Source organism: Lepus europaeus, chromosome 7, assembly GCF_033115175.1.
Source record: "Lepus europaeus isolate LE1 chromosome 7, mLepTim1.pri, whole genome shotgun sequence".
Taxonomy (NCBI): Eukaryota; Metazoa; Chordata; class Mammalia; order Lagomorpha; family Leporidae; genus Lepus; species Lepus europaeus.
The window spans coordinates 13,798,516-13,823,379 of NC_084833.1; the positions used below are offsets into that span (position 1 = coordinate 13,798,516).

The 24,864-nt window shown below is 42.8% G+C and overlaps 1 protein-coding gene across 13 annotated transcripts in view; it reads right to left on the reverse strand.

The window, feature by feature from the left end:
• Window positions 1-634: 634 nt before the first annotated feature.
• Window positions 635-24,864, reverse strand: part of CTNND1 (catenin delta 1) — a 65,598-nt gene continuing 41,368 nt past the window's right edge. For 9 of the 13 annotated variants that reach the window (XM_062196109.1, XM_062196101.1, XM_062196106.1 and 6 more), the window contains 14 exons: window positions 20,517-20,980; window positions 17,987-18,170; window positions 16,598-16,715; window positions 15,411-15,564; window positions 14,987-15,004; window positions 14,498-14,566; window positions 12,868-12,995; window positions 12,618-12,768; window positions 11,587-11,779; window positions 11,158-11,272; window positions 10,235-10,322; window positions 4,267-4,329; window positions 3,531-3,634; window positions 635-2,751 (listed from right to left, as the gene is read on the reverse strand). In XM_062196109.1, coding sequence (XP_062052093.1) covers window positions 2,740-2,751; window positions 3,531-3,634; window positions 4,267-4,329; window positions 10,235-10,322; window positions 11,158-11,272; window positions 11,587-11,779; window positions 12,618-12,768; window positions 12,868-12,995; window positions 14,498-14,566; window positions 14,987-15,004; window positions 15,411-15,564; window positions 16,598-16,715; window positions 17,987-18,170; window positions 20,517-20,980 — 1,861 coding nt within the window. In that variant the 3' untranslated portion in view covers window positions 635-2,739. The remainder of the gene's footprint in view (window positions 2,752-3,530; window positions 3,635-4,266; window positions 4,330-10,234; window positions 10,323-11,157; window positions 11,273-11,586; window positions 11,780-12,617; window positions 12,769-12,867; window positions 12,996-14,497; window positions 14,567-14,986; window positions 15,005-15,410; window positions 15,565-16,597; window positions 16,716-17,986; window positions 18,171-20,516; window positions 20,981-24,864) is intronic. The other 4 variants (XM_062196103.1, XM_062196104.1, XM_062196105.1 and 1 more) reach the window with 4 other exon arrangements.

A 24,864-nucleotide genomic window follows, 5' to 3' on the forward strand; every position in this document is an offset into this window, starting at 1 on the left:
ATTTTCTATCACTCACATATTACTTGGTAGGATATCCAAATAATTACCAAATTTCTGATAGGATATCCTACCAAATAATATGGCTTATCAAATAAATAGGCCTATTGGTTTCTAACTATAAAGGACTGAATATAGCCTGACAGCAACAATATGGCCCAGTGATTAATATTTACATACATGGGTGTTTTTATTCTACATTCTCCTATTTATTAGGATGGCAGTTGGGGTCGGCAGCTTCTAGTCTTCTCCTAAGTGTTATGTTCAAGAGAGTCATCTAATGCAGTAGGCTTTATTCAATGTTAGTTTTGTCAAATGTAGCAAGAGAATTCCAGCGACTTAGCAAGTCATTAGCTATACTTCAATCTCCTACTGCTAAGTTTGCAATAAGCTCCCCAAGCTCTTCTTCAGCCACATTTAATTTTCAAGAATCTTCTAAAGAAAAAATGTTTCACATATGATTTAAAAAGGACGTTGCTTGATAAAAAGTTGGACTGTGTTCAAAATAAATCCATCCCGGTGTCACCTCCTCTGGTTGTTCTGGAAAGAAAGGACACTGACACATAAGGAGGTAACCAAGATGAAAAGGAGGGAAGAGATACAGCTAGAAGTGAAGAAATGACACAGACCCCCCACATACACACTTTAAAAACTTTATTTATATAAAAAACTCATTTGTTTTTAAAAGCATTAACAAGAGAGAAAGAAAATGAGAAAAGATATGGAGCAGAAGGCATGCCCCTTAGTAGTGTTCGGTGAGAAGGTGGGATTTTTGGTTCTCTGGAATTGAATGTTTAGTGTTTTTATAAATGAGAGAAGGAAAAAAAACAGTTAAAGGTCCCCAAAAGCCCATGGCTGTTCTATTACCCACATCCCACCGAGAAAAGAGAGCACCAGGAAAAAAGCAGAGGAGGGCAAGAGAAACCAAGAGTCGAGTCAGGTGGGGATGGGGCAACTTCCCCTGTGCAGTGTGCTCCGGGGGTCACGGATAACATAAGGTAGAAGGGAATGGGAAGAAATGGGAGGGGAAAGGCAAATAAGGAGTTTTAACATATGGGGAAGGGGGATGAATTGTGCACTTTTCTCCTACCCCATAGCCTCAATATATAAGGGAAGGGGAAAAGAGGGATAAAGAATTCCAGTTGCATTGAACAGAGCTTTCAGATTAAGGGGAGTAGAAGGCAAATAAGGAAAAGGATAAAAAAAAAAATTAACCCGCATAGCAGCTGATTCCTCTAACCCAATCTGCTAATACACACTAAAGCAAGAGGGTGCAATATTAGCAAGAAGGGGGAAATCGGGAAAGATGACTTCCCTACGACCCCTTCAGAGATGATGGGAAATTGTGGGCAACTAAAGAACAAGAGTCACACCACGCATTCCTCCCATTAACTTCACTTTGAGATTTATCAGAATGGGATTTTTGCAAAACCCCAACCTGATGCTGTTGAGCAAAAGCTTGCTATGGCTAAAATTAAAAGCTACGCCAATCCCCAACTGAGAATCTGAGGTTCTCTAGGTCACCTCTCCTCTTCTTTCTATTACTGAGGGCCAATAGTGGGCAAGAAAGCAACAAAATATAATTTGCAAAATCATGAGAAATGAGACTGCAGAGGTAAAGAAAGGCACATGGAAGGGAGGGAGGAGATACACCCCAGGCCAAAGGCACAAAGAAGAGGCAAAGCCAGGGGCAATCCCCACATTATAAGGGTAACGGGGACAGGAGTTATATACATCAAGTCCTTTAGTTGGCCAACCAATCCAGGGAGGAGGCAGGGGATGAAAGGGGAGGACAAGGAGAAATGGAGAGGGGGAAGCCAGCTTTGAAGCTTCCTGCCAGTTTTAGACTAACCACTTCATGTACATTCCTACTAGCTCCTCCTAGAGGCTCCTCTTCTTTCCAAAAGACATCTTTCTGCTCCTTCTCAAAAGTCTTCCTTGACATTCTCCTCTTTAAACAGTTTCTTGCAAACAGCCAGGCCAAGTCAGCAGACATATCACAAGGCGGGAGAGGAGGGTTAAGGATAGCCTCAGCGGCAGCAGCCCAAAGTTGACATGAGGCTTGTAGAAGAGATGGAGTCTGTAGGTCTTTGATGGTCCCTGCCCCATAGGTGAGCAGAGCAAGATTTCTTAATCCCAGTTCTAGAAGACCTTCACTTACTCAAGGGCCCTTGCCAGGTGGAATGTGCCAATGTTGCCAGCCTTCTTTGCTTCAAAAATAGCCATTAGGAGTAAAGGAAGAGCTCATACTTCCCAGTCTCCAAAAGGAAATAAAAAGTCCCTTCCCCACCAGGGGAAAAAAATCTTGATTAAGAACCATCAGTTTGTCAGACTGCTCGACACTGCATATATTGCATATAAGTTCCAATTCTTCCCCATGGCTTCCAGTGAAGAAGATTCCCACTCTCTCCCTCCCTCTACACATGGCCAAGAGTTCAAGGGAGAGTTGGCAAAAAGAGCTAATTTGCAGCAGTTTCTCAAAATATGCAAATAACTGAGTCAAGCTTCTTGGGAGAAACTGGAGGGAATAGGGGCGGAGGTGGGTAGGACATTTAAACTTCACTGGAAGAAGTTGGGAATTGATATAAAGAAGGCAGCCACTTAGGGCTATTAGAGCAGGAGGCAGCCTGGCAGTTGGCACAATAGTCCAACGAAGAAAGGAAAAAAAATCATCAGTCCATTTCACCACCAAAAAACAAAAGTACATATATGATCAGCCCAGATGGAGCGGAGACGGCGGTGCTAAATCTTCTGCTGTGGGAAGAAAAGAGGAAGAGGATGTTAACAGGTGGGATAAGGAGACCCCACAAAAGACAGCTGAGCACATCTGGAGGGAAGCAGCACACACGAAGAATCAGATCACCAGCTGCAGGCCCCAGCTTCTCAAGAGGTAATAATCAAAGGAGCAGAGCCCCTGAGTCCCGCAAGGCTGAGACCTGCTGTCTCAGGCCTGAGCAGATCAGCATGATTGGCGCGCTGCTGACACACAGGAGCCTTCTTCCTCAAGTCTGATCTCAGGAGAGACTGGAGGACATACCATGGGGGGGTAAGACACTTGGTGCCCCTCATCATCCAAAACCAACACATCCAACTCTTCCTCCAGAGATTCCCGTCCCTCGTCCTGCTGTGAACACATGCAATTTGTTAGTATGAGTGAAGAGAAAGGAATCTCGTGAGAGTATGCTAGACCGAGTGCAAATCCCAAAATCTAGAAACTCAAACAAAACAAGATGACAGTAAGAGAAGGGCACAACATTCACACAGGCAGGTTCAGGAAGAAGGCAATGTATGAGAACAGATCAGTTAGTGTTAGTCATAACAGTAATCACATTTAGACTTCCCTTCCCCCTTCCTGACCACAGCAGAATAATAACCCAACAAATCCCAAAATGAGTCAAAACTCCTACTTTTTACTGAAAACACCAACAAGAAAAGGGTCTTTCTCTCTGTACCTTTTTTTTCTATTTCATAAAATATGCAGGCTTCAAAATAGAATAGTCTTAGATGGCCAATAGTGTATAACAAGAATTTACCATCAATGGTGCGCCCTTCAATGGCTCCATATCACCCAGATCCCCGGATCGATCCAGTGTTCTGTTGTGGTCCCCTCTTTCATTAAGTGTGGAATAATTGTTATCTAGTGAGAAAGTACACAGAAACATGACCTTACCCTCTCGAGTACAATATATATCAAACAGGTAAGTATGAGTTACATAGTTCTGACAGAGACTGAGCTTTGCCAAATGTTTCCGAAAGGCATTAAAGTTTAATTGTCCCCGAAACCAACAGGAAAGACAACATACATGAAACACCCAGAGTACAACACATAATAACAAAGCTAACAGAAGAGATCTGTTTGTAAAGAGTATTGGAATTAAGCACAGGCAGAGTAAAGTAAGCTACAGTAGTTGGGAAGGACCTGGCAAAGGAAAACATGAGTTTAAGCCTTTAGGAATGAAGAGAATGTAGAACAGCAAACAAGAAAATGGTATTATGTGAGCAAAATTTAAATAAATCTAAAAACAAACAGTGAAAAGATAGGATAGAAAGTAGATCAGGTAGGCTGAAACAAAATACATGTAGAGAACAGAGAGAGAGAGATTGGGGTCAGATTTTGATGGACTGTGAGTTTAGGGCCATAAACTTCCTCACATCCTTCCAAATGGAAATGACTGGCCAATGCTTTTCCAGTATGATAAATATTGAAGATGTTAGAAAAACCTACAGAGATAAATAGCTCTATATCCTTAAGAGGCATCAATCACCTACCTAGTAATTTTGTGTTAGATCCCATATTGCTCATCTGAATCTCTTCCCGATCTGGTTTCTTATCTATAAGGAGTCAGAAAGTTATCCAGGTCAAAAACCAACTCTTTAGACACATCACGAAAATTGCTCTTTGGTCTACGGCAAGTGGCAGCACTCAACAATGGCCCCCAAGGACCTTTAAAAGCAGCCTTAAAGTGGCCCTAAAGGGCTGGTGCTGTGGCATGGTAGGCTAAGCCTCCATCTGTGGCATCGGCATCCCATGTAGGCGCCGGTTCTTGTCCTGGCTGCTCCTCTTCCAATCCAGCTCTCTGCTTATGGCCTGGGAAAGCACTGGAAGACAGTCCAAGTGCTTGGGCTCCTGCATCTGTGTCGGAGACCAGGAAGAAGCTCCTGAATCCTGGCTTTGGATCTGCCCAGCTCTCCAGCCATTGTGGCCATCTGGGGAGTAAACCAGCAGATGGAAGACCTTTCTCTCTGTCTCTTCCCTCTCTCTGTAATTCTAACTCTCAAATATAAATTTAAAGAAAAAAAAAAAAATAGTGGTCCTGGGGCCGGTGCTGTAACACAGCAGGTTAAACTGCTGCCTACAGTACCAGCATCCCATATGGGTGCCGGTTCAAATCCCAGCTGCTCTACTTCCAATCCAGCTCCCTGCTAGTATGCCTGGGAAAGCAGCAGAAGATGGTTCTTGGGCCCCTGCATCTACATGGGAGATCCAGAGGAATCTCCTAGCCCAAGTCAAACCGATGTTGCCATTTGGGAAGTGAACCAGCAGATGGAAGATTGGGGGGGGGGGGGGAGGTGTTTGGGTGTGTGTGTGCGTGTGTCTTCTCTCTCTGTAACTCTATCAAATTAAATAAATAAATCTTTTAAAAAAAAAAAAAAAAGTGTCCCAAGTGGCAGATGTTATGGAACAGTGGGTTAAGCCACTGTTTGGGACAAACCATGTCAGAGTACCTGGTTTGAGAACCAGCTAATCCTAGCTCCTGATCCAGTTTCCTGCTAATGTACCTGCAAGGCAGCAGCTGATGAGTGAGTTCCTGCTACCTATGAGGGAAGACCTGGATGGAGTTCCTGGTTCTTGGCTTCAGCCTAGCATAGCCTTAGCTGTTGTAAACGTTTGGGGAGTGAAGTAGACTGAAGATTTCTCCCTTTCTCTGGGTGTATGTTACTTTGCCTTTCAAATAAATAAATAAAATATTTTAAAATAATAACATAAATATGTATATAAATAATAATAAAGGGGCCAGTGCTGTGGAGCAGCAGGTTGTCACCACTTATAAGGTTGATATCCCATACTGAAGTGCTGGTTTGAGTCCCAGCTGCTCCACTTCTGATACAGCTTCCTGATAATACACCTTCTTGATAATACACTGCCTGGGAAGGCAGTGAATGATGGCCCAAGAGTTTGAGCCCCTACCATCACATGGGAGTCCAGGATGGAGTTTCTGGGTCCTGGCTTCAGTGTGGCCCAGCCCTGGCTGTTAAAACTATTTGCAGAGTAAACTAGAAGATGGAAGCGCTCTCTCTCTCTCTCTCTCTCGCTCTCTCTCTCTCTCTCTCACTCACAGGTTCTGTCTTTCTGTCTTTCAAATAAATAAATAATTTTAAAAAAAATAAGAATTATTTATTTATTTGAAAGAGCTACAGACTGAGAGATCTTCCATCTGTTGGTTCACTCCCCAGATGGCTACAATAGCAAGGGCTGGAGCAGTCCAAAGCTAGGAGCTTCATCCAGGTCTCTCACGTTATGTATAGCAGAGACCTAAGCACTTGGGCCATCCTCTGCTACTTTTTCCTGGCCACAGCAGGGAGTTGAACAGTAAGTGGAACAACCAGGACATGAACTGGTGCACATCTGGGATGCTGGCATCACAGGCAACAGCTTTATCTGTTAAGCCACAATGCCAGCTCCAATAAATATAATAAACTATAATAAGAAGAATAATAGGGGCCGACACCATGGCTCACTTGGTTAATCCTTTGCCTGCGGCACTGGCATCCTATGTGGGCACCAGGTTCTAGTCCTGGCTGCTCTTCTTCCAGTCCAGCTCTCTGCTGTGGCCCAGAAGGGCAGTGGAGGATGGCCCAAGTGGTTGGGCTCCTACACCAACATGGGAGACCAGGAGGAAGCACCTGGCTCCTGGCTTCGGATTGGTGTAGTGCTGGCCGTAGGGGCCATTTAGGGGGGTAAACCAATGGAAGGAAGACCTTTCCCTCTGTCTCTGTCTCTCTCTCTGTCTATAATTCTACCTGTCAAATAAATTATTAATGATAATTTAATGTTATTAATAATTATTTATAACAGTAATATTAATAATTATTAATAATGAACAATAAAATAATAAAAGCAGTATTAAAAATTAGGAGCATCCCTAAAGAGCTTTCAGTTGATGTGGGTTATGTGTATTAATATTTATCATACTGAAATTTAAAATATCTATTTTACTTAAAATAACAAGTTTACTACATGTTATCATAAGCAGTATCTTAATTTTAAAAAGTATTGTTTAAAAAGATGTGCAAAAATGTAAAAGTTGTACAGTTTTTAAGATGTATTATTTATTTATTTATTTGAAAGACAGAGTTATGAGAGATAGAGCCATAGAGAGAGACAGTCTTCCGTTCCACTGGTTCACTCCCCAAAGGGCCGCAATGGTCAGAGCTGAGCTGATCCAACGCCAGGAGCCAGGAGCTTCTTCCGAGTCTCTCACATGCTTGCAGGGGCCCAAGGACCTGGGCCATCTTTCACTGCTTTACCAGGCCATAGCAGAGAGCTGGATCCTAAGTGGAGCAGCCAGGACTCAAACCTGTGCCATTATGAGATACTGGCACTGCAGGCTGGGCTTTAACCCACTAAGCCACTGTACCGGCCCCAAAAGTTTTACAGTTTTACAGCTGGACTCTCATCTCTTCTTGCATTCAGTCATTGATACAGGGTATGGCTACAGTTAAACAAAAAAATCCAGCCTCATACAGGTAAGAAGTTGGAAAAGGGAGGACAATTTTAAGTTTTTTTTTTCCCCCCAGACAACTGTGGATATTCTTCTTTAGTAGTCTACTAATACTCAACAAGTAACAGTAGAACATGAAACCAACCTCTTCATATGCTATTAAATTAAAATTTACCAACTTGTATAACACTCTAAATGAATTAAAATATCTATGCATGATTTTAAAATATCAGGCTCTGGTCACTTGCAAAATACTGGTTCTTAAGAATTAATGGCAGGGGCCAGCACTGTGGCATAATGGGTAAAGCCGCCACCTGCAGTGCTGGCATCCCATATGGGCACCAGTTCGAGTCCCAGCTGCTCCACTTCCGATCTAGCTCTCTGCTATGGCCTGGGAAAGCAGTAGAAGATGGCCCAAGTCCTTGGGCCCTTGCACCCATGTGGGAGACCTGCAAGAAGCTCCTGGCCTCTGGCTTCAGATCAGCGCAGCTCTGGCCGTTGTGGCCAATGGGGGGGTGAACCAGTGGATGGATGACCTCTCTGCCTCTCCTCTCTCTGTGTAACTCTTTCAAATAAATAAATAAAAATAAATCTTAAAAAAAAAAAAAGAAGCCGGCGCCGTGGCTTAACAGGCTAATCCTCCGCCTTGCGGCGCCAGCACACCGGGTTCTAGTCCCGGTCGGGGCACCAATCCTGTCCCAGTTGCCCCTCTTCCAGGCCAGCTCTCTGCTGTGGCCAGGGAGTGCAGTGGAGGATGGCCCAAGTGCTTGGGCCCTGCACCCCATGGGAGACCAGGAGAAGCACCTGGCTCCTGCCATTGGAACAGCGCGGTGCGCCGGCCGCAGCATGCCTACCGCGGAGGCCATTGGAGGGTGAACCAGCGGCAAAAAGGAAGACCTTTCTCTCTATCTCCCTCTACTGTCCACTCTGCCTGTCAAAAAAAAAAAAAAAAAAAGAATTAATGGCAGGGATCAGCACTGTGGCGTAGCAAGTAAAGCCACCATCCACAGTGCCAGCATCCCATATGGGTGCTGGTTGAAGACCTGGCTGCTCTACTTTCGATCCACCTCTCTTCTATGGCCTGGAAAAGCAGAAGATGCCCCAAGTGCTTGGGCCTCTGTACCCATGTAGGAGATCCAGAAGAAGCTCCTGGTTCCTGGCTTTGGATCAGCTCAGCTCTGATGTGGCCATGTGAGGAGTGAACCAGCGGATGGAAGATCTCTCTCTCTCTCTCTCTCTCTCTCTCTGCCTGCCTGTCTCTCTATAACTCTGACTTTCAAATGAATAAGTAAATCTTTTAGAAAACATGAATTAATACCATATAGGCAGAGATCATTACTTTTATTCCAGGTTGTGGGAATAGTCACAAGGGGTTAGAAGCCAGTGATTCAAAGAAATTCATGATTTTGAGGAAGAATATGATGACTGAGGAAGTAGTTGTTCCAGTCCAGATCCTTAACTGCCCGTTACTATCAATTACAGATATTTACTTATCTGTAAATATGGAATAATACTAAATATATATTCTGAAATGGTGAAGGGAAAAAAAAACACAGAACAAATTATGCTGGCATTTCAAACATTATTTAACATGTTATAACAGAAGCAGATATGTTTTCTAAAATAAATATAATTTATTAAAATTATAAAATATAATTTCCACTTAAAGCTCAGACAGCAAATTTTAAAAATTATTTTCCTCAATGTGATATACTAACTACATTTATTTTGAGAAAATACCTGTCAAATACCCACATCTGAATCACAATTGGTCTGCCAATGATTTTTTCAAGTAAAAATGGTGTTCTCAGTGCACACTGGGGTACAGAAGGCCTTAGCTTACAACATCAGCAGCCCATATCACAGTGACAGTTCAAGTCCCAGGTGCTCTACTTCCCAGTGCAGCTCCCTGCTGATGTCCTTGAGAAGGCAGTGGAAGATGGCCCAAGTACTTGTGCCCTTGCCACCCATGTGGGAGACTCAGATAGAGTTTCAAGCTCCTGGCTTTGGTCTTGTTTAGCCCCTGCCATTGTGGCCATTTGGGGTATGAAACAGTGGAAGAAGTTCGTTCTGTCACTCTGCTTTTCAAATAAATGATAAATAAACCTTTAAAAAAAATGATGTTCCATTGAAAAAGTGGTTAGCTCAACCAGTAACTCAAACAATAGCACACATGCTTTTCCTTGCAACACCATCATGCTTTGGCATGCAACAGAGTACTGTGAGTACTGTTTACTTCATCAATACAGATTATTAAAAAGATGGGTCCAAAGGTAAAAACATAATACAATTAACTTTTACAGTTTCATCAAGTATATTCTTTAGTGAAAACGGTTTTTATTCTCTAAATGCATGGTAATGAGGACAACAATGAATGACTCAGTTTGTGGTCACTGCCCCTATTTGTGCTAAGTCACCATCAATAAGCATCACTATTTCTGTGCTATTGATACAAACAGCCACAGTGTGGGGACCCTTGGGCCACACTACCAGAACCAACTGATTGAGGAGAAGCGCAATGTCATTAAGGTAACAAGGGTCATAATACACACTTTAAATGAAAAATAAGTAAAAATTTACCCAAAAAAACATGTTTCATTTCTTACGGGAAAATGTGATTGTTCTCATAGCAAAAATGATTAAAAAGATACAACCCAAAACAGTGATTATCTCTGGATAACAGAAATAAAGTGATTTGGCTTGCTATATTAGTTGGCATTATGTGCAGACTCCAAAGCAAAAAAAAAAAAGAAAAAAATAGAGTCTAGGGGTTCACTTTCCAGAGATTTTTAAGTTCACAAGAAAAGATTGAAGGATCATACTCAGCTAATTGTTTCATTTTGATTTCTAATGTTTAGACCTACCTGTTCTTGGGTTACAATCCTGGAGCAAAATATTCTTCTTCCTCAAAAGACTAGCTCATTCAAAATAACTATGTATCCTAAGTTCGAGAGCCCAGTAAAGAATAGCAGGAGTGGTCAAAAGGAGAGGGGTTGGCCCCCTGGGTACTGTACCTGCTTTTTGGTTGCGATCAATGAGAGGGAGAGTGCTATCATCATATGAATGACTGCTCTGGCTTCGAGAAGCATTGTTTAGATTCACCTGGAGGCAAACACAAAATGTAATAACATCATTAAATACTGAATTCACCCATATCTTACTCCATATCTTATTTATGGGCATACATCTCTAGGTTCCTATTGTCAAATACAACTCTTACGACCTTTTAAAGATTTATCTCTATTTATTTGCAAGGCAGAATCACATAGAGAAGCCTTCAACAGCTAGGGCTGGGCCAGACCAAAGCCAGGAACCAGAACTCCATTCAGGTCTTCCACATGGGTGACAGAGACCCAAGGACCTGGCCCTTCATCTGCTACCTTCCCAGGCACATCAGCAAGAAGCTGAGTTGGGAGCGAAAGAGCTCCAACTCAAACCAGCAATCTGATACAAGATGCAGGCGTCCCAAGTGGTGGCTTTACTAGGTGCACCACAACACCCGCCCCTTTTAATACATTCATGAAAAGACAAGTTGTAAGAGTTCAATATTCCATGTAGTCAAAAAAACTGATATTATGCCTCCTATTTATGTTCCTTAACAGATTACCAAGGTTCAAAGCACTCATACTATTAGAAGAAAACCATCATAGAAAATGATAAATACCCACACAGGGCAGAAGATCTGGGAAGCCATCACACAGGCCACCATCATTACTCACACTACAAACACTCTCAGTACATTATGACATACATGGAGACCAAAGCTGTTTCAGCAGTGCCTTCTCTTTTGAGAAAGAATAAAACTAATAATTTCTTTACTAACTAATGTGGGTTTAAAAAAAAAAAAGTGTGATAACAGAAAAAAAAAGAAGAAGGCAGAAGCATTACCCTGAAACCAAGAGAAAAAAGGCAAAATTCTTGATCTCAAGAGTTATACCTGAAAGTCTGATTTCTTCCATCCTTCTTTCTCCAGTGGCTTCCGCAGTTCTTTATACCCCCAGATTGTCTGTAATACAAGTGCTGCCGCTCGAACTTCCTTTTCTGAACGATTCCTTTTGAGGAAAGTAATACCATATGGAAGTTGGTTATAAGACTAGGAAAGCAGCTTAGAATTTATACCTTCTAATTTATGTAAGAATATAAGCCCTAAAATGGGCAAAGTAAGTTTTTACCAAGTCCTGTACTCTGTCCCAAACAGCAATACAAAAAAGTGTTCAACATAAGAGTCTACTTTAAATTTATGGATCAATATTAAGGCAGAAAAATCCAGCAATATCACTCCACATGTAGGTAACAGGAAATAATCTGAGAAAGCAACCCCCTCTCTGTTCAGATTCCTCCAGCTGAAGTTAAATGGTAAGCTCACCCTGATTTGTTGATCAACACCAGCTTCTCAATACCCTGTGTCTCTCGAAGCTTTTTGGCAGCCTCCAAGTTCTCGGCAATAACCTCATTGATGGTGTTCAAAATAGAGACTACAGTGTCCTCAGAGAAATTCCAAGAGGAGTTCTGCTGTCCCCCGGGCAGATTCTTCACCAAGTTAGGAATAGCATGTTTACCTATAGCAGTAAGAAGGAACGCGTGCAAGGAGAAGAGGCAGGGTGAGGCCCTGAGGAGCCACTGACCGCAGCTAACTGCATTTCATACAATTGACCTCATTATTCTATAGGATTGTCATATCATAAAGGAGAAGGACTTAGAATAGCCAAGGATTTACTGTCCTGTCCCTACTATTCCTTTAAACTCCCATTCTTCAACCACACTGAAGCAATGTTTACACTACACCCAGACCTTTCAGATACTCCTAACAAAAGCAGAATGCTGATTACTACAATAATTGAGTGGCACAGAGTCACGAATTTTTAAAAAAATAGGTAATCTGGGCTATGCCTCTAATCTTTACATAATATAAACCCTGGACAAATTACTTAGTTTCCATGACCCTCAGTTTCCTTATCTGATACACAACAGTACTTCAAAAAATTTGTGGGAAAACAGAATTAAAAGATAAGTTTATTCTGGTGCCAAACAATTTTGTAATCCATGCAGGTTTTTCATAATACCTGTTTCCCCTGAAATACTTTTATATTTTAAAAATTGGACTTTGCAAAGTGGTGGGAATTAGGTGAAAAACAAACACACATGCTTAACAATGCACAGTACCAAAACAAGGGCTTAAAAAAAAATGCTACCAATTATCATTCTGTTTTTGTAGCCATCACTTCTTATCCTCCCAAGAAGTAGTAAACTTCAACTCTCACTCACCCTTGGACGCACAAACCATGGACAGCTAGAGTCCTTCCCTTAAGTCATTTCATTAAAGAACTTATTAAGCACCTGCTAGAAGACAAGTCTTATACTAGATGCTGAAATAATAGTTAGCTTTCAGTTCCTCACCAATCAATTCTTTGTTGCGGGCATCCACAGCCAGATTTCTCAGTGCTCCAGATGCAGCTTTCACTACCCGCTCGTGTTCACTGGTCAGGAGGTCAGCTATGGCAGAAAGAGCCTTTTCTTGACGCAAGGCAGAGCGGATGTATCGACCATACTAGAAATGGCAGAAAGAGGTAGAACAGATTACAAAAATGGTGGCAAGCTAGTTATCTAAGTTCTCCCTATTCAAATCTATTTTCTAATAGGTTCTTACCGTCCAGCGCCCAGCACACAAGTTCTGGATAGCTCCAGCTGAGGCTTCTAAAATGGCAGGAGTCTTGCTTTCCTTGAGGAGGGAGATATATATCCGAACCACCTCTGGCTGAAATAAGAGTTCATAGCCTGCACAAGAAAGGGCAAGAAGGCAGAGGATGCTAATCAATATCGGACAACAGAACGGCTGCAGTCTGACCTTGGTACTCTGGATTGATGGATTTATGTTCCTTAACCATTCTGCCCCCTAAACTGTCCCAGCCACTCAACAGTATGCTCAGTCAGTCACAATACCATGTCTTCTTCTTCTTCTTCTTTTTTTTAAGATTTATTTATTTATTTGAAAGAGTTACAGAGATAAAGAGATTTTCCATTCATTGGTTCACTCCCCTGACGGCAGCAAAGGCCAAGCCGATGCCAGGAGCCAGGAGCTTCCTCCAGATCTCCCATGTGGGTAGCAGGGGCCCAGGTACTCAGACTATCTTCCACTGCTCTTCCCGTCGTTAGCAGGGAGCTGGATTGGAAGTGGAACAGCCAGGACACAAACCGGCACCCATATGGGATATCGGCACTGCAGCAGTAGCTTTACTTACTACACCACAATGCTGGCCTCACCATGCCTTCTTAAGAATAATTAATCTGGGGCTGGTGCTGTGGTGTAGCGGGTAAAACCACCGCCTGTAGTGCCGGCATCCAACATGGGCGCCAGTTTGAGTCCTGGCTGCTCCACTTCCCATCCAGCTCTCTGCTATGGCCTGGGAAAGCAGTAGAAGATGGCCCAAGTCCTTGGGCCCCTGCACCCACATGGGAGACCTGGAAGAAGCTCCTTGCTCCTGGCTTCAGATCGGCTCAGTTCCGGCCATTGTGGCCAATTAGGGACTGAACCAGCGGATGGAAGACCTCTCTCTCTCTCTCTCTCTCTCTCTCTGCCTCTCCTCCTCTCTTTGTAACTCTTTCAAATAAATAAATAAATCTTTTAAAAAAGAATAATTAATCCATGGTAACAGCAGAACAGAAAATCAACCATCATATTCAACTCCTCTTTCTCCTTCTTCCCTGCCCCTTCTCTCCCACTGCTTACTCTGGCCCTGGTTCTACCAAGAGTCTGCAGGGAATTCATTTAGCTCATTGACAGCACTCAAAAGATTCATCATCTCACATGAACTATTCTTAACTTAGCCTAGTCATTCTCCCCAGCTTTACTATTATTAAGTAAAAGGGTCCATGGCAGACATAACAACATTTAAAAGCTCCATAATCGTGAAATTTTTTTATACCCTGTGAACTTTGACTCACTGTATTGATGAATATAAGGATCCAGATTGTGCTAAAGAAGCTTCTTTTAACACTAAGGAGTAAGTCCCGGGAACTGCAGTGGCCACAAAGGGTACTCATTGGGGCCTTATAATATCCTGAAGTAACCTGAGTAATTGCCTCAATAAGCATTCCTTTGTAGTTACTGCTCTAATACTATAGCTTCCTAATGCTTTCACCACCATTTCTAATCCTTGAGTAAAGAAGAGAGAACAGTAAACACATTGTATAAAGTCTGCTGTTAGGCTACCAACGCCATATACGTGTGGACTATGTCTATCAGACTTTGAGAGACTGAGAGGAAGAAGACAACTTACCTCGAGCAGGACTAGTTCTTTTAGGGAAATCCACTGTATCATTTACTGGATCCTCTGTGGGTTTCTTCCCTGCAGAAATGAAAAAAAGAGGAGGAACAGGAGTAAAGAAGCTTAGGAAAGGAAGACTCCATCTGGCAAATTTTCCATTCTTCAGTCAGAATCTCTGGGTCAGAAATGCATCAAGAGGGACAAGAGGGGAGGGCGGATTCAGCTTGTCCCAGAGGGGGCTACACAGAAACAGCACAGAAAACAGGCCGCAGACAAGACAAGCAGAGCCACTGCTGCTATTGCCTGAGTTCCAGTAACAGGGACTGCTGCCCAGAAATAGCATGCCATGAGCCATCAGCTCTGAACAGCTAAGATCTTCCTCAATGAATTTTCCTACATGCATCCACAGGGAAGGGAAGGTTAGGCAGGAAATACTAGGGAAGGCTAAAACCAAAACATGCAGATTAGAAATAGACAAGCGCCTTAAAAGATTCCACTCACCTCTGGAGAACCACTCATCTTCCAGTGCGCCGCCCAAGATGGAAAGCAGAAAGAGATGAAAGTAGAAAGCAGGAGAAAGATGTCAATAGAATTGTGAGCAAACAAGCAGGAAAGCACAGAAGAAAACACAGTGAACACAAAGGGGGATGGGAGAGAAGGTCCCAGATTACTTGAGTTCTCATCCTCCTTTACCCAGTCATTGCTACCTATACCACCACCACCACCACCACCACCACCACCATCACCACCACCACTACCAAATGAATGATGTACACAACACAAGGGAAGCAGCACCAGAGCAAAGACACCCTTGACCAGTAGACTCCCGCACTGCTTGGCAAGTCTTTTGTATTTAAACTTAAAAGTGTTCCTTACTTTTCCTTGTCCCGCACTGAAGAGCAAGGAACAAGAAACTACAACTCACCTTTGCCCTTCTTGGCCCCAAAGCAACTGGCAGCATGTGGCCCAGTATTGTTGGCAACACTGGGAGGCGCCTCTTGGTAACGCTCTGCCTGTGGGATCTCCCGGTGAACTTGATATGATAAGTTCCGAAGCAGGCAAACACAATTCTCCACAAGCTTAGGGACATAAGACAAAAGGTTCAATGAGAGAAGATGGTGCCTATAGTGATTTTCCACCAAATATAGTTTTCCATAACATGACTATTAAAATATCAGTCTTCAAAAGCACAGCCCAATCATCACCTCATAAGCCTCAGGCTTCTTAATTACAGGCTTCCATTAGCCTGGAGCTTCGGGCTAAAGGAAAGTCCATCTATTGGCTTCTGCCACTATTTGGTGTACCATTTTTATTTTTTCTTTTTAAAGATTTATTTATTTATTTTAAAGTTAGAGTTACACAGAGAGAGGAGAGACAGAGAGAGATGTCTTCCATCCAATGATTCAGTGCCCAATTGGCCTCAATGGCCAGAACTGCACCAATCTGAAGCCAGGAGCCAGGAGCCAGGAGTTTCTTCCCAGTCTACCACACGGGTGCAGAGGCCCAAGGACTTGGCCCATCTTCTACTGCTTTCCCAAGCCATAGCAGAGAGCTGGATTGGAAGTGGAGCATCTGGGTCTCGAACCGGCGCCCATATGGGATGTTTGTGGCTTAACCCACTGCACCCCAAGGCTGGCCCTAAGGCTGGCCCCAAGGCAGTTTTCTTTCTTTCTTGCCATCTTCCACTGCTTTTCCAGGTGCACTGGCAGGGATCTGGACTGGAAGTGGAGCAGCCACTTCCCAACCAGCACCCATATGGCATGCTGTCATCACAGGTGGCGGATTTACTCACTTTGCTGACATATGGGAGACCCAGAAGAAGCTCCTGGCTTTGGCCTGGCCCAGCCTGGAAGTGATCCAGGGAAGTGATCCAGCAGATGGAAGAGCTCTGTTTCTCCTCTCTAACTCTGCCTTTCAAATAAATAAACCAAATAAATCTTGGAAAGAAAGGATAGAAGAGAAAAACAGTCTTCTTCTAAGTTGAATGACCACTTTAGAGAGAAGAGACTGGTATAGATATTTACCATTACCTGAAAACCTTAGATGACAGGTCTGCACTACAGTTACTTCAAGGTTCCAGTATAAACAGAACTCACTCAACTATCAACTTACCTTGCTGTCTGAATCCTTCTGTCCAATCTCAGCCTGAACGATGAAAATGAGGGCATCAACTAAGCCATCACATTCCCGAAGTTTCCGGCGAGCTTCACTCCTCTCTGAGCTTACATTCCTGAGGGGGATTCAAGAGAATATTGAAGACAACCCAAATCCAGATCCTCTCTTAAGATACCCTTCAACATCTACAAGCTTCCTCAATACCTCTTCTATTTACTGAAACAGTCAACACCTATTAGAAGCAAGGCATTGCAGTTGACAGAAAGTTGATTAACAGGTCCCAACACTCAACTTTAATAACCCTGAAGGTAGGGTGGAGGTTAAAACATATACAAACAACAGGAATTGATACTTCTTGACTGGATGCCCAAACGGGATGGAGCACATAGGGATATATTCCAAAGAAGAAAAGATTGCATTACATTTATAGAAAGAAGAAATCAGGGAAACATAGACAAAACAAAGGCATTTGAATTTAGCCTCAAAAAGATAAGGAACCTTTCTCTCTCTCTCTCTCTCACTGTCCACTCTGCCTCAAAAAAATTTTTATTTATTTATTTATTTATTTATTTATTTATTTATTTTGACAGGCAGAGTGGACAGTGAGAGAGAGAGTGACAGAGAGAAAGGTCCTCCTTTTTGCCGTTGGTTCACCCTCCAATGGCCACTGCGGCCGGCCCATCTCGCTGATCCGAAGCCAGGAGCCAGGTGCTTCTCCTGGTCTCCCATACGGGTGCAGGGCCCAAGGACTTAGGCCATCCTCCACTGCCTTCCCGGGCCATAGCAGAGAGCTGGCCTGGAAGAGGGGCAACCAGGATAGAATCTGGCGCCCCAACCGGGACTAGAACCCGGTGTGCCAGCGCCACAGGCGGAGGATTAGCCTGTTAAGCCATGGTGCCAGCCCCCAAAAAAATTTTTTTTGAAAAAGATAAGTAAGGAAAGAAAGGTACTGGCAGATAAAATAAAGTACTTCCTTCCTTATCTATACCCCACCCTCCTAATATTGTATTCCTTTTGTTGCATTTATTAATGTAACTGAGAGCAGGGACAAACACGTAAGCCCAGTCCGAGACAAGCACGTTATGTAGGGTAGGTATTGAACGTACTGAACACATTTTTACCAAATTAGATGAACAAAATCAAAAAGAGAAATAAAAGTGAGAAGGATGTAGAAGGAGGGAATAGCAAGCGATCAATATAAGCATATGTGTTATATGTGTTATAAACCAGAGAGCAGCAACAAAGGTAGAAAGACAGGATGGGTTACAGTACGCTATACAAATAGGAATGGAGATTGAATAACCAGCTACTGAGTCTTTATTTTAAAGAAATTTAAGCCAATCTTCAAAAATTCAATCTTCATATTCTCAAAGCCACTACCATTACCTAAGGCACCCAGCTGTGTTGGTGAGCACCGACTCCCACTCAATATGGCGTGGCTTACAATCTTCATTAGGTTCCCTTTCCCAACCAGAATGTGGAATGATTACTTCATCTGTCAAGGCGTGCAATGCATGGTCCACAATCTCCATTTTGATTGAGTCATGAGATGAGAGATTCCACAGGGTTCCTAGTGGAGACAATGTATCAGACAGTGCTCCAATACCCAAGACAGTGTGTGGAAAACATCAAAGAAAAATCCCCTAGTCCATCACTTCTCAGCCTTTCCCATGATCAAATTCCTTGTAGTAAAATTCAAACTTTTGTCAGCGGACCCACAATAAAACATGTATTTTGCATTATAGCTCAACACAAATACACATTTCATTAAATAAAGTTTCATAAAACAATACTATAAACAATGGTGGCCTATCTATTCCACAGTTTCACAATCTCAGCACCACTGACACTTTCAGTTAGATAATCTTTTATTGTGGCAAGCTATCCTCTCCATTGCCGGATATTTATCAGTATCCCTGGCTTTTACTCATAGATTTCAGTAGAAGTCTCTACTGCTACACTGTCATAACCTGACAACCAAAAATACCTCTGACATTATACATGTCCTGGGAGGGGCATATATCACCATCAACTAAAAATCAATAGTCTATACTATTTCTTTTTCTTTCTTTCTCTTGGAACGCTGACTGTAATTCACAAAGTTGTTTTCAATTCACACTAATGGACCACAGTCCACAATATGAAAAACCACTGTTCTAAATAAAGCAAGGACCGGGGCTGGCACTGTGGTGCAACGGGTTAACACCCTGGCCTGAAGTGCCAGCATCCCATTTGGGCACCGGTTCGAGACCCAGATGCTCCTCTACTAATCCAGCTCTCTGCTATGGCCTGGGAAAGCAGTAGAAGATGGGCCAAGTCCTTGGGTCCCTGCACCTGTGTGGGAAACCGGGAAGAAGCTCCTGGCTCCTGGCTTCAGATTGGTGCAGTTCTGGCCATTGAGGCCAATTGGGGAGTGAATCATCGGATGGAAGACATCTCTCTCTCTCTCTCTCTCTCTGCCTCTCTTCTCTATGTAACTCTGACTTTCAAATAAACAAACAAATATTTAATAAATAAATAAATAAAGCAAGGACCAAAAACTCAAATATCCACATGGGCCAGGCAAGTAAGTCAAAACAGGCAGACATTTACTTTTATTTGAGAAATATAGATAAAAAATACCTATCAACTCACTGGCTAACTCCCCAAATGCCCACAGTTGGCAGGGGTTGGCCACAGCCAAAGCTGAGAACCAGGAACTCAATCCAGGTCCCCCACACACTTGTGCCATCACCGCTGACTACCAGTGTCTCCATTGGCAGGAAGCTGGAGTCAGAAGCTAAAGCCAGGAATCACATCCAGGCACACCAATGTGGGATGCAAGTGTCTTAACCACTAGTCTACATACATACCCTACACCCCCTGGCAGATTTTTTTTTAATTACAAGAATGTAAATTTTTTAAATTGACATTTAGTTTTCATATTTGGGAGAAGAATCTCCTATATGGGAGAAGTCAATCACAGATAATAGAATGCATTAGAGATTATTGTAAACTGGTAAGCACATGCTCCAAAACAACTCAGATCCAATAATGCCAGGCAGGAAAAAAACTCATTCTCAGTATCATCATCTTAACAGAGGTTAAGAATCTGGAATGGCAAGTGAAATCTTGAATTTTAGACATGAGCAAATATTTAAATTTCAAAAACCCTGAATGATGCAAACCAATCTATAAATTGGATCTGACAACCACACATTTGTTGGCAGCATTCTTGATCAGTACTGAAATAAAATGGTAAAATTTGGCCAGCGCTGTGGCTCAAAAGGCTAATCCTCCACCTTGCGGCACCGGCACACCAGGTTCTAGTCCCGGTTGGGGCGCCGGATTCTGTCCCGGTTGCCCCTCTTCCAGGCCAGCTCTCTGCTATGGCCCGGGAAGGCAGTGGAAGATGGCCCAAGTCCTTGGGCCCTGCACCCACAAGGGAGACCAGGAGAAGCACCTGGCTCCTGGCTTTGGATCAGCGCTATGCGCTGGCCGCAGCGGCCACTGGAGGGTGAACCAACGGCAAGAGGAAGACCTTTCTCTCGGTTTCTCTCTCTCACTGTCCACTCTGACTGTCAAAAAAAAAAAAAAAAAAAAAAAAAGATGGTAAAATTCTTTCTCTAATTACTGCTATTAAAAAATGTAAAATGTATTGGACTTTCAAGACTGAAAAATTTTTAAATAAAAATGTATTTGGAAGTATGAAGTATTATGTTTTGGCAGTTTGGTGAATGATCCAACTATTATTGAATGTAAATGGACCTCAGATTTGCAAAATAAATAAAATGTACAGATCTCAAAAAAAAAATTGGATCTGACCCAGCTCAACTTCTATCAAAAGTACAAGAACTGGAAACTCTTCTAGCTCTCAACATCTTTATAGGGTTCCAATGACCTTAACCTAGCAATTTTCCTTAGGCCTAGGACTTACCAGTAATGACTTCAGTGAGGTCCATATCACGAGCCTTTCGCAGCAGTCGCACCAGGGCAGGAACACCATCACAGTTTTTTATGGCAATTTTGTTATCTTGGTCACGCCCAAAAGAGATATTTTTTAGCGCTCCACAGGCTCCAAGGTGTACTTCCTTTTTTGGGTGGTCTAACAATCCCACCAGTACTGGGATGCCCTTGAGCTTCCGCACATCGGTCTTCACCTTGTCGTTGCGGTAACACAAGTGTTGCAAGTATGCAGCTGCATTGGATTTGACGGCATCCAAGCGGAATCCTAGCATGGCAATCACCTCTGGCAGCTCTGGCTGTCTCCAGTTGGGAGGAGGGGGCCCTCCCTTACGCAGGCTATCCAAGCTTGCTAAGCTTCCTCGCTCATGCTGGGCCAAAGGAGCCCAATAGTACTGATCCGAAGGCACCTCCTCACCAATCATGTCTTCATAGCTCCTGCAACGTTTTGGAAGAACCAAGAGAAAAGAGAAATACATCAAGTCTAGCTTTGCTGAACATTCTCATTACCATTCACCTCTAAGGAAAGATAAACCTCAGCTCTAGTACACTGATCTTATCTGCATGAATGATATCCTGATCAATTTTCCTTTAATGAGACAGGAAAAATTAGAGTAATTTCAAAGGCACCTGCAATTGGCTTAAAACTACCTTCTTTTTTCTATGAAATTTGGCTCAGAACGGTAACAGGCATTTAACAAAGTTAATCACAGAGGAACCAAATCCTGATTAATCAGCATTTATTTGTCAGCAGCTGCTAACTTCTCTAGATAGATTAAAATAAGCCTTCAGGGGGCTGGCATTGCAGCATGGTAGGTTGGGCCACCACCTGTGATACCAGCATCCCAAATGAGCCTTGGTTCAAGTCCCAGCTAACTCCACTTCTGATCCAGCTCCCAGCAGCAGAAGATGGTCCCCAAATCCTTGGGCTCCTGCACCCACATGGGAGACCCGGATGGAGTTCCTGGTTCCTGGCTTTGGCTTGGCCCAGCCCCAGCGGTTTCAGCCATTTGGGAAGTGAGCCAGTGGATGAAAATCTCGAGATCTCTCTCTTGCTCTCTCTGCCTTTCAAATAAATAAAAATGTATTTATTTATTTGAAAGGCAGAGAGAGGTCTTCCATCCACTCACTCCCCAGGTGGCCGCAACAGCAGGAGCTGTGCCGATCTGAAGCCAGGAAGCAAGAACCTTCTCCGGATCTCCCATGCGGGTGGCAGGGGTCCAAGGCCTTGGGCCATCTTCCACTGCTTTCCTAGGCCATAGGAGAGAGCTGGATCGGAAGCGGAGCAGGCAGGACTCGAACCGGCACCTGGCACCCATATGGGATGCTGGCACTGCAGGCAGCGGCTTTATCCCAATAAATAAATCTTTAAAAAGAAAAAAAAAAAAAATCTTCAGGACACCAAAGTTAACCAAAGCAATGGACTCAACACCACAGAAGTCGGCAAAGTATGAGAACAGATCTTACTAGCCCTTCACTAAACAGGAAATGAGGTATTAACACATAGGAAACAGGGATAAAACCTTTACACACATTTAAGTATTCAAGCATCTCCTTTCCTATTTTCAGAATAGGATAAAGAAACTAATAAATGATAATAAAGGACTTCTTGCTACATCATATGTAGATCTATCTTTGGTACTGATGAGTCATAAGCTTGAAGATTAATTTTCAGTTCAACGTAATTCATTTCTGCCGCTCAACAAATGTTTGCAATGATTTTCATCTTTCATTTTCTACAGGCATTATCTCCAACTGTATGGAAATATCATGTAGCATGCCCAGCCAAAAGGAACAGAGACAAAGCAAATGAAGGTAAGAGAAAAGTCAAACCAGATTCTTCCTGTTTCAGTACTACTAACCACCACTAGAGGGTGAGTCTGTCACACTATTATTTATTCATAACCACAAGAAGAAATCCATTCCTTTATCTGTGAGTCGTCTCTCTAGCTCCCACTGGAGGAGAGTCTATTGTACAGAACTCTCCAAGTAAGACTGTAGTTTGTTCCATAAAACCACTCCCACTGTCACCAAACATTCAAGGTTATCCTGAGCAGATCTGCCTCAGGTATCAACATCAACCACTCAACACTGATTCAGAGGAACAAGGAATTTAGTTAAAAAAGACTCTTAAAATAACATTAAAACAAAATAAACAGGTTATATGGCTGTTTTAAAACCAGGCTACTAGACTGCATGTTAAATAAAATTCTATTTTAGTAGCAGAAAAAAAAACATGGTAGATTTGTTTCCACATACAGGAAAAAGAATTCAAAGGAAATGCAACAACATGTTAACAGTGATTCTTTATCAGTGGATGGTGTGCTTTTTTGGGTTTTTCTAGCTCTGTTTTGAGCACATTTTACTTTTATTTCAATATAAACATTACAAAAGCAATTATTATTACCAGACTTAAGTCACTCAGGAGACTTCTATCTTAGATGTCCTTCATATATAGACAGTGGATAAAGATATTTTTTCTTTTGTTGTACAAGTAACAGCTGTACTCAGATCAAATGACTTGCTTAAGGACACAGAGCTAGTGGCTGAGGAACAGCCAGAACCACAGTAATCACAGCCTCGGTTTGAGCTTAGCCTTGTATTACTCTCCTAGGGCTGGAACAGGAAGCAGCAAATGTTCTTGCTGGTCAACAGGTTTAAGTCCAATGCAACCCTGGAACAAAGCCAAGAACCAGGCTCAAAATCCTCTCTATGTCAACCGCCACAGTTTAAAAAAAAAAAAAAAAAAAAGACCTAGCCAGGCACACTCACTTGGGTCCAATTACTCTTCACTAATGAGGAAGTCAGAAAAAGCAGACTTACACTGGAGCCAACACCCTAGTCAGACTGCTTCAGTGTTAGCTGTTATTCACCATCGCTCTAGCTTGCACCAGCTGAAGTCTGGTACCCCTCCAGGAATAAAAGGTGAGTCACAGGGGAGGTGGATTAGCTATCCAAGACACCTGAAAGGTGAGTGACTCAGGCTTAGATAATGGGGCCTCTACTCCTGTACCCAGCCCAATTCACTATTAGCTAATACTACCTAATATATGAGGAAAATAAGCACCAAGCCATTCACCTTAGAAGGTCATGACCCCACATACAGAAATTCAGCAACAACTACCAGAGAACTCTTCCCATCAAGATAGCTGTAAACCTCCCCTTATTTCTTACTATTTCTCTTTGCCTAGAAAACATTCACTGGTAATTCTAAAGCAGGGTTTACAGCTCATGAACCAAACTTATTTTCATATAAGTTAAAATTTTTAAAACCTTAAGAAAAAAAAAAAACAGAACATTTGACAAGAATTATGATATATAGCCCACAAAGCCTAAAACAGGTCCTTTAGAAAACATCTACCAACCCCCTTCTACAACATTCTATCATGGCAGCAAGGCAACACATCTACCAGTCCAAACATCATTCACTGCCTTTTCATATCACCAAAGAATACACAAGAACAAGAAAACTCAGAGTACGCAACTGCTTAGGAAACTGTCAGCATTTTGATAATGCACCCCTCACAGATGCCACCCCCGCTTCACTTTATAATCATATGTAAGACACTAAGCACAAAGTTGTCAGGGTCCATATGAGGTCAAGATCTGTTTTTAACACAGATTAGAACCACTGTGAGAATTGTTATATACACCCTTATCTCTTCTGGCTCCAAAAGCCTAAAACTCAACTCTTCTTTTGAGAGGTAGAGTTACAGACAGAGAGAGGTCTTCCATCTGCTGGTTCACTCCCCAAATGGCCGTAACAGTTGGAGCTAGGCAGATCCAAAGCCAGGAGTTTCTTCTGGGTCTCCCATGTGGGTACAGGACCCCAAGCACATGGGCCATTTTCTACTACTCTCCCAGGCCATGGCAGACAGCTAGATCAGAAGAGGAGCAGCCAAGACATGAATTGGCACCCATATGGGATGCCAGCAAGCAGGAAGAGGCTTAGCCCACTGTGCCACAATGCTGGCCCCTCAACTCGATTCTTAATACCAAACCAGAAGCTAAGGAAATTCCAAGAACAAGACAGGGAATATTCCATGAGTCCAGGCAACAGGCACCTCTCTATCACCAGAAAGGGTCAGATCTTAGCCAGAAAGGCAGAAACCGTAGCATACAATCAAAATTCATCCTTTAGGACACAGACCAATAGCCACCACAAATCATTTTCTGTAATTAGAACACCTAACTTTCATAATGCAAAAAAGACAATAGTAAGTCAATACTAAGCAAACTCTAAAAAGGGAAAAAATAAGGCTTTCCACAGGGAGGGAAAAAAAAAGGCATAGGAGAAGGAGCCACGAATATCTCTGATCCCT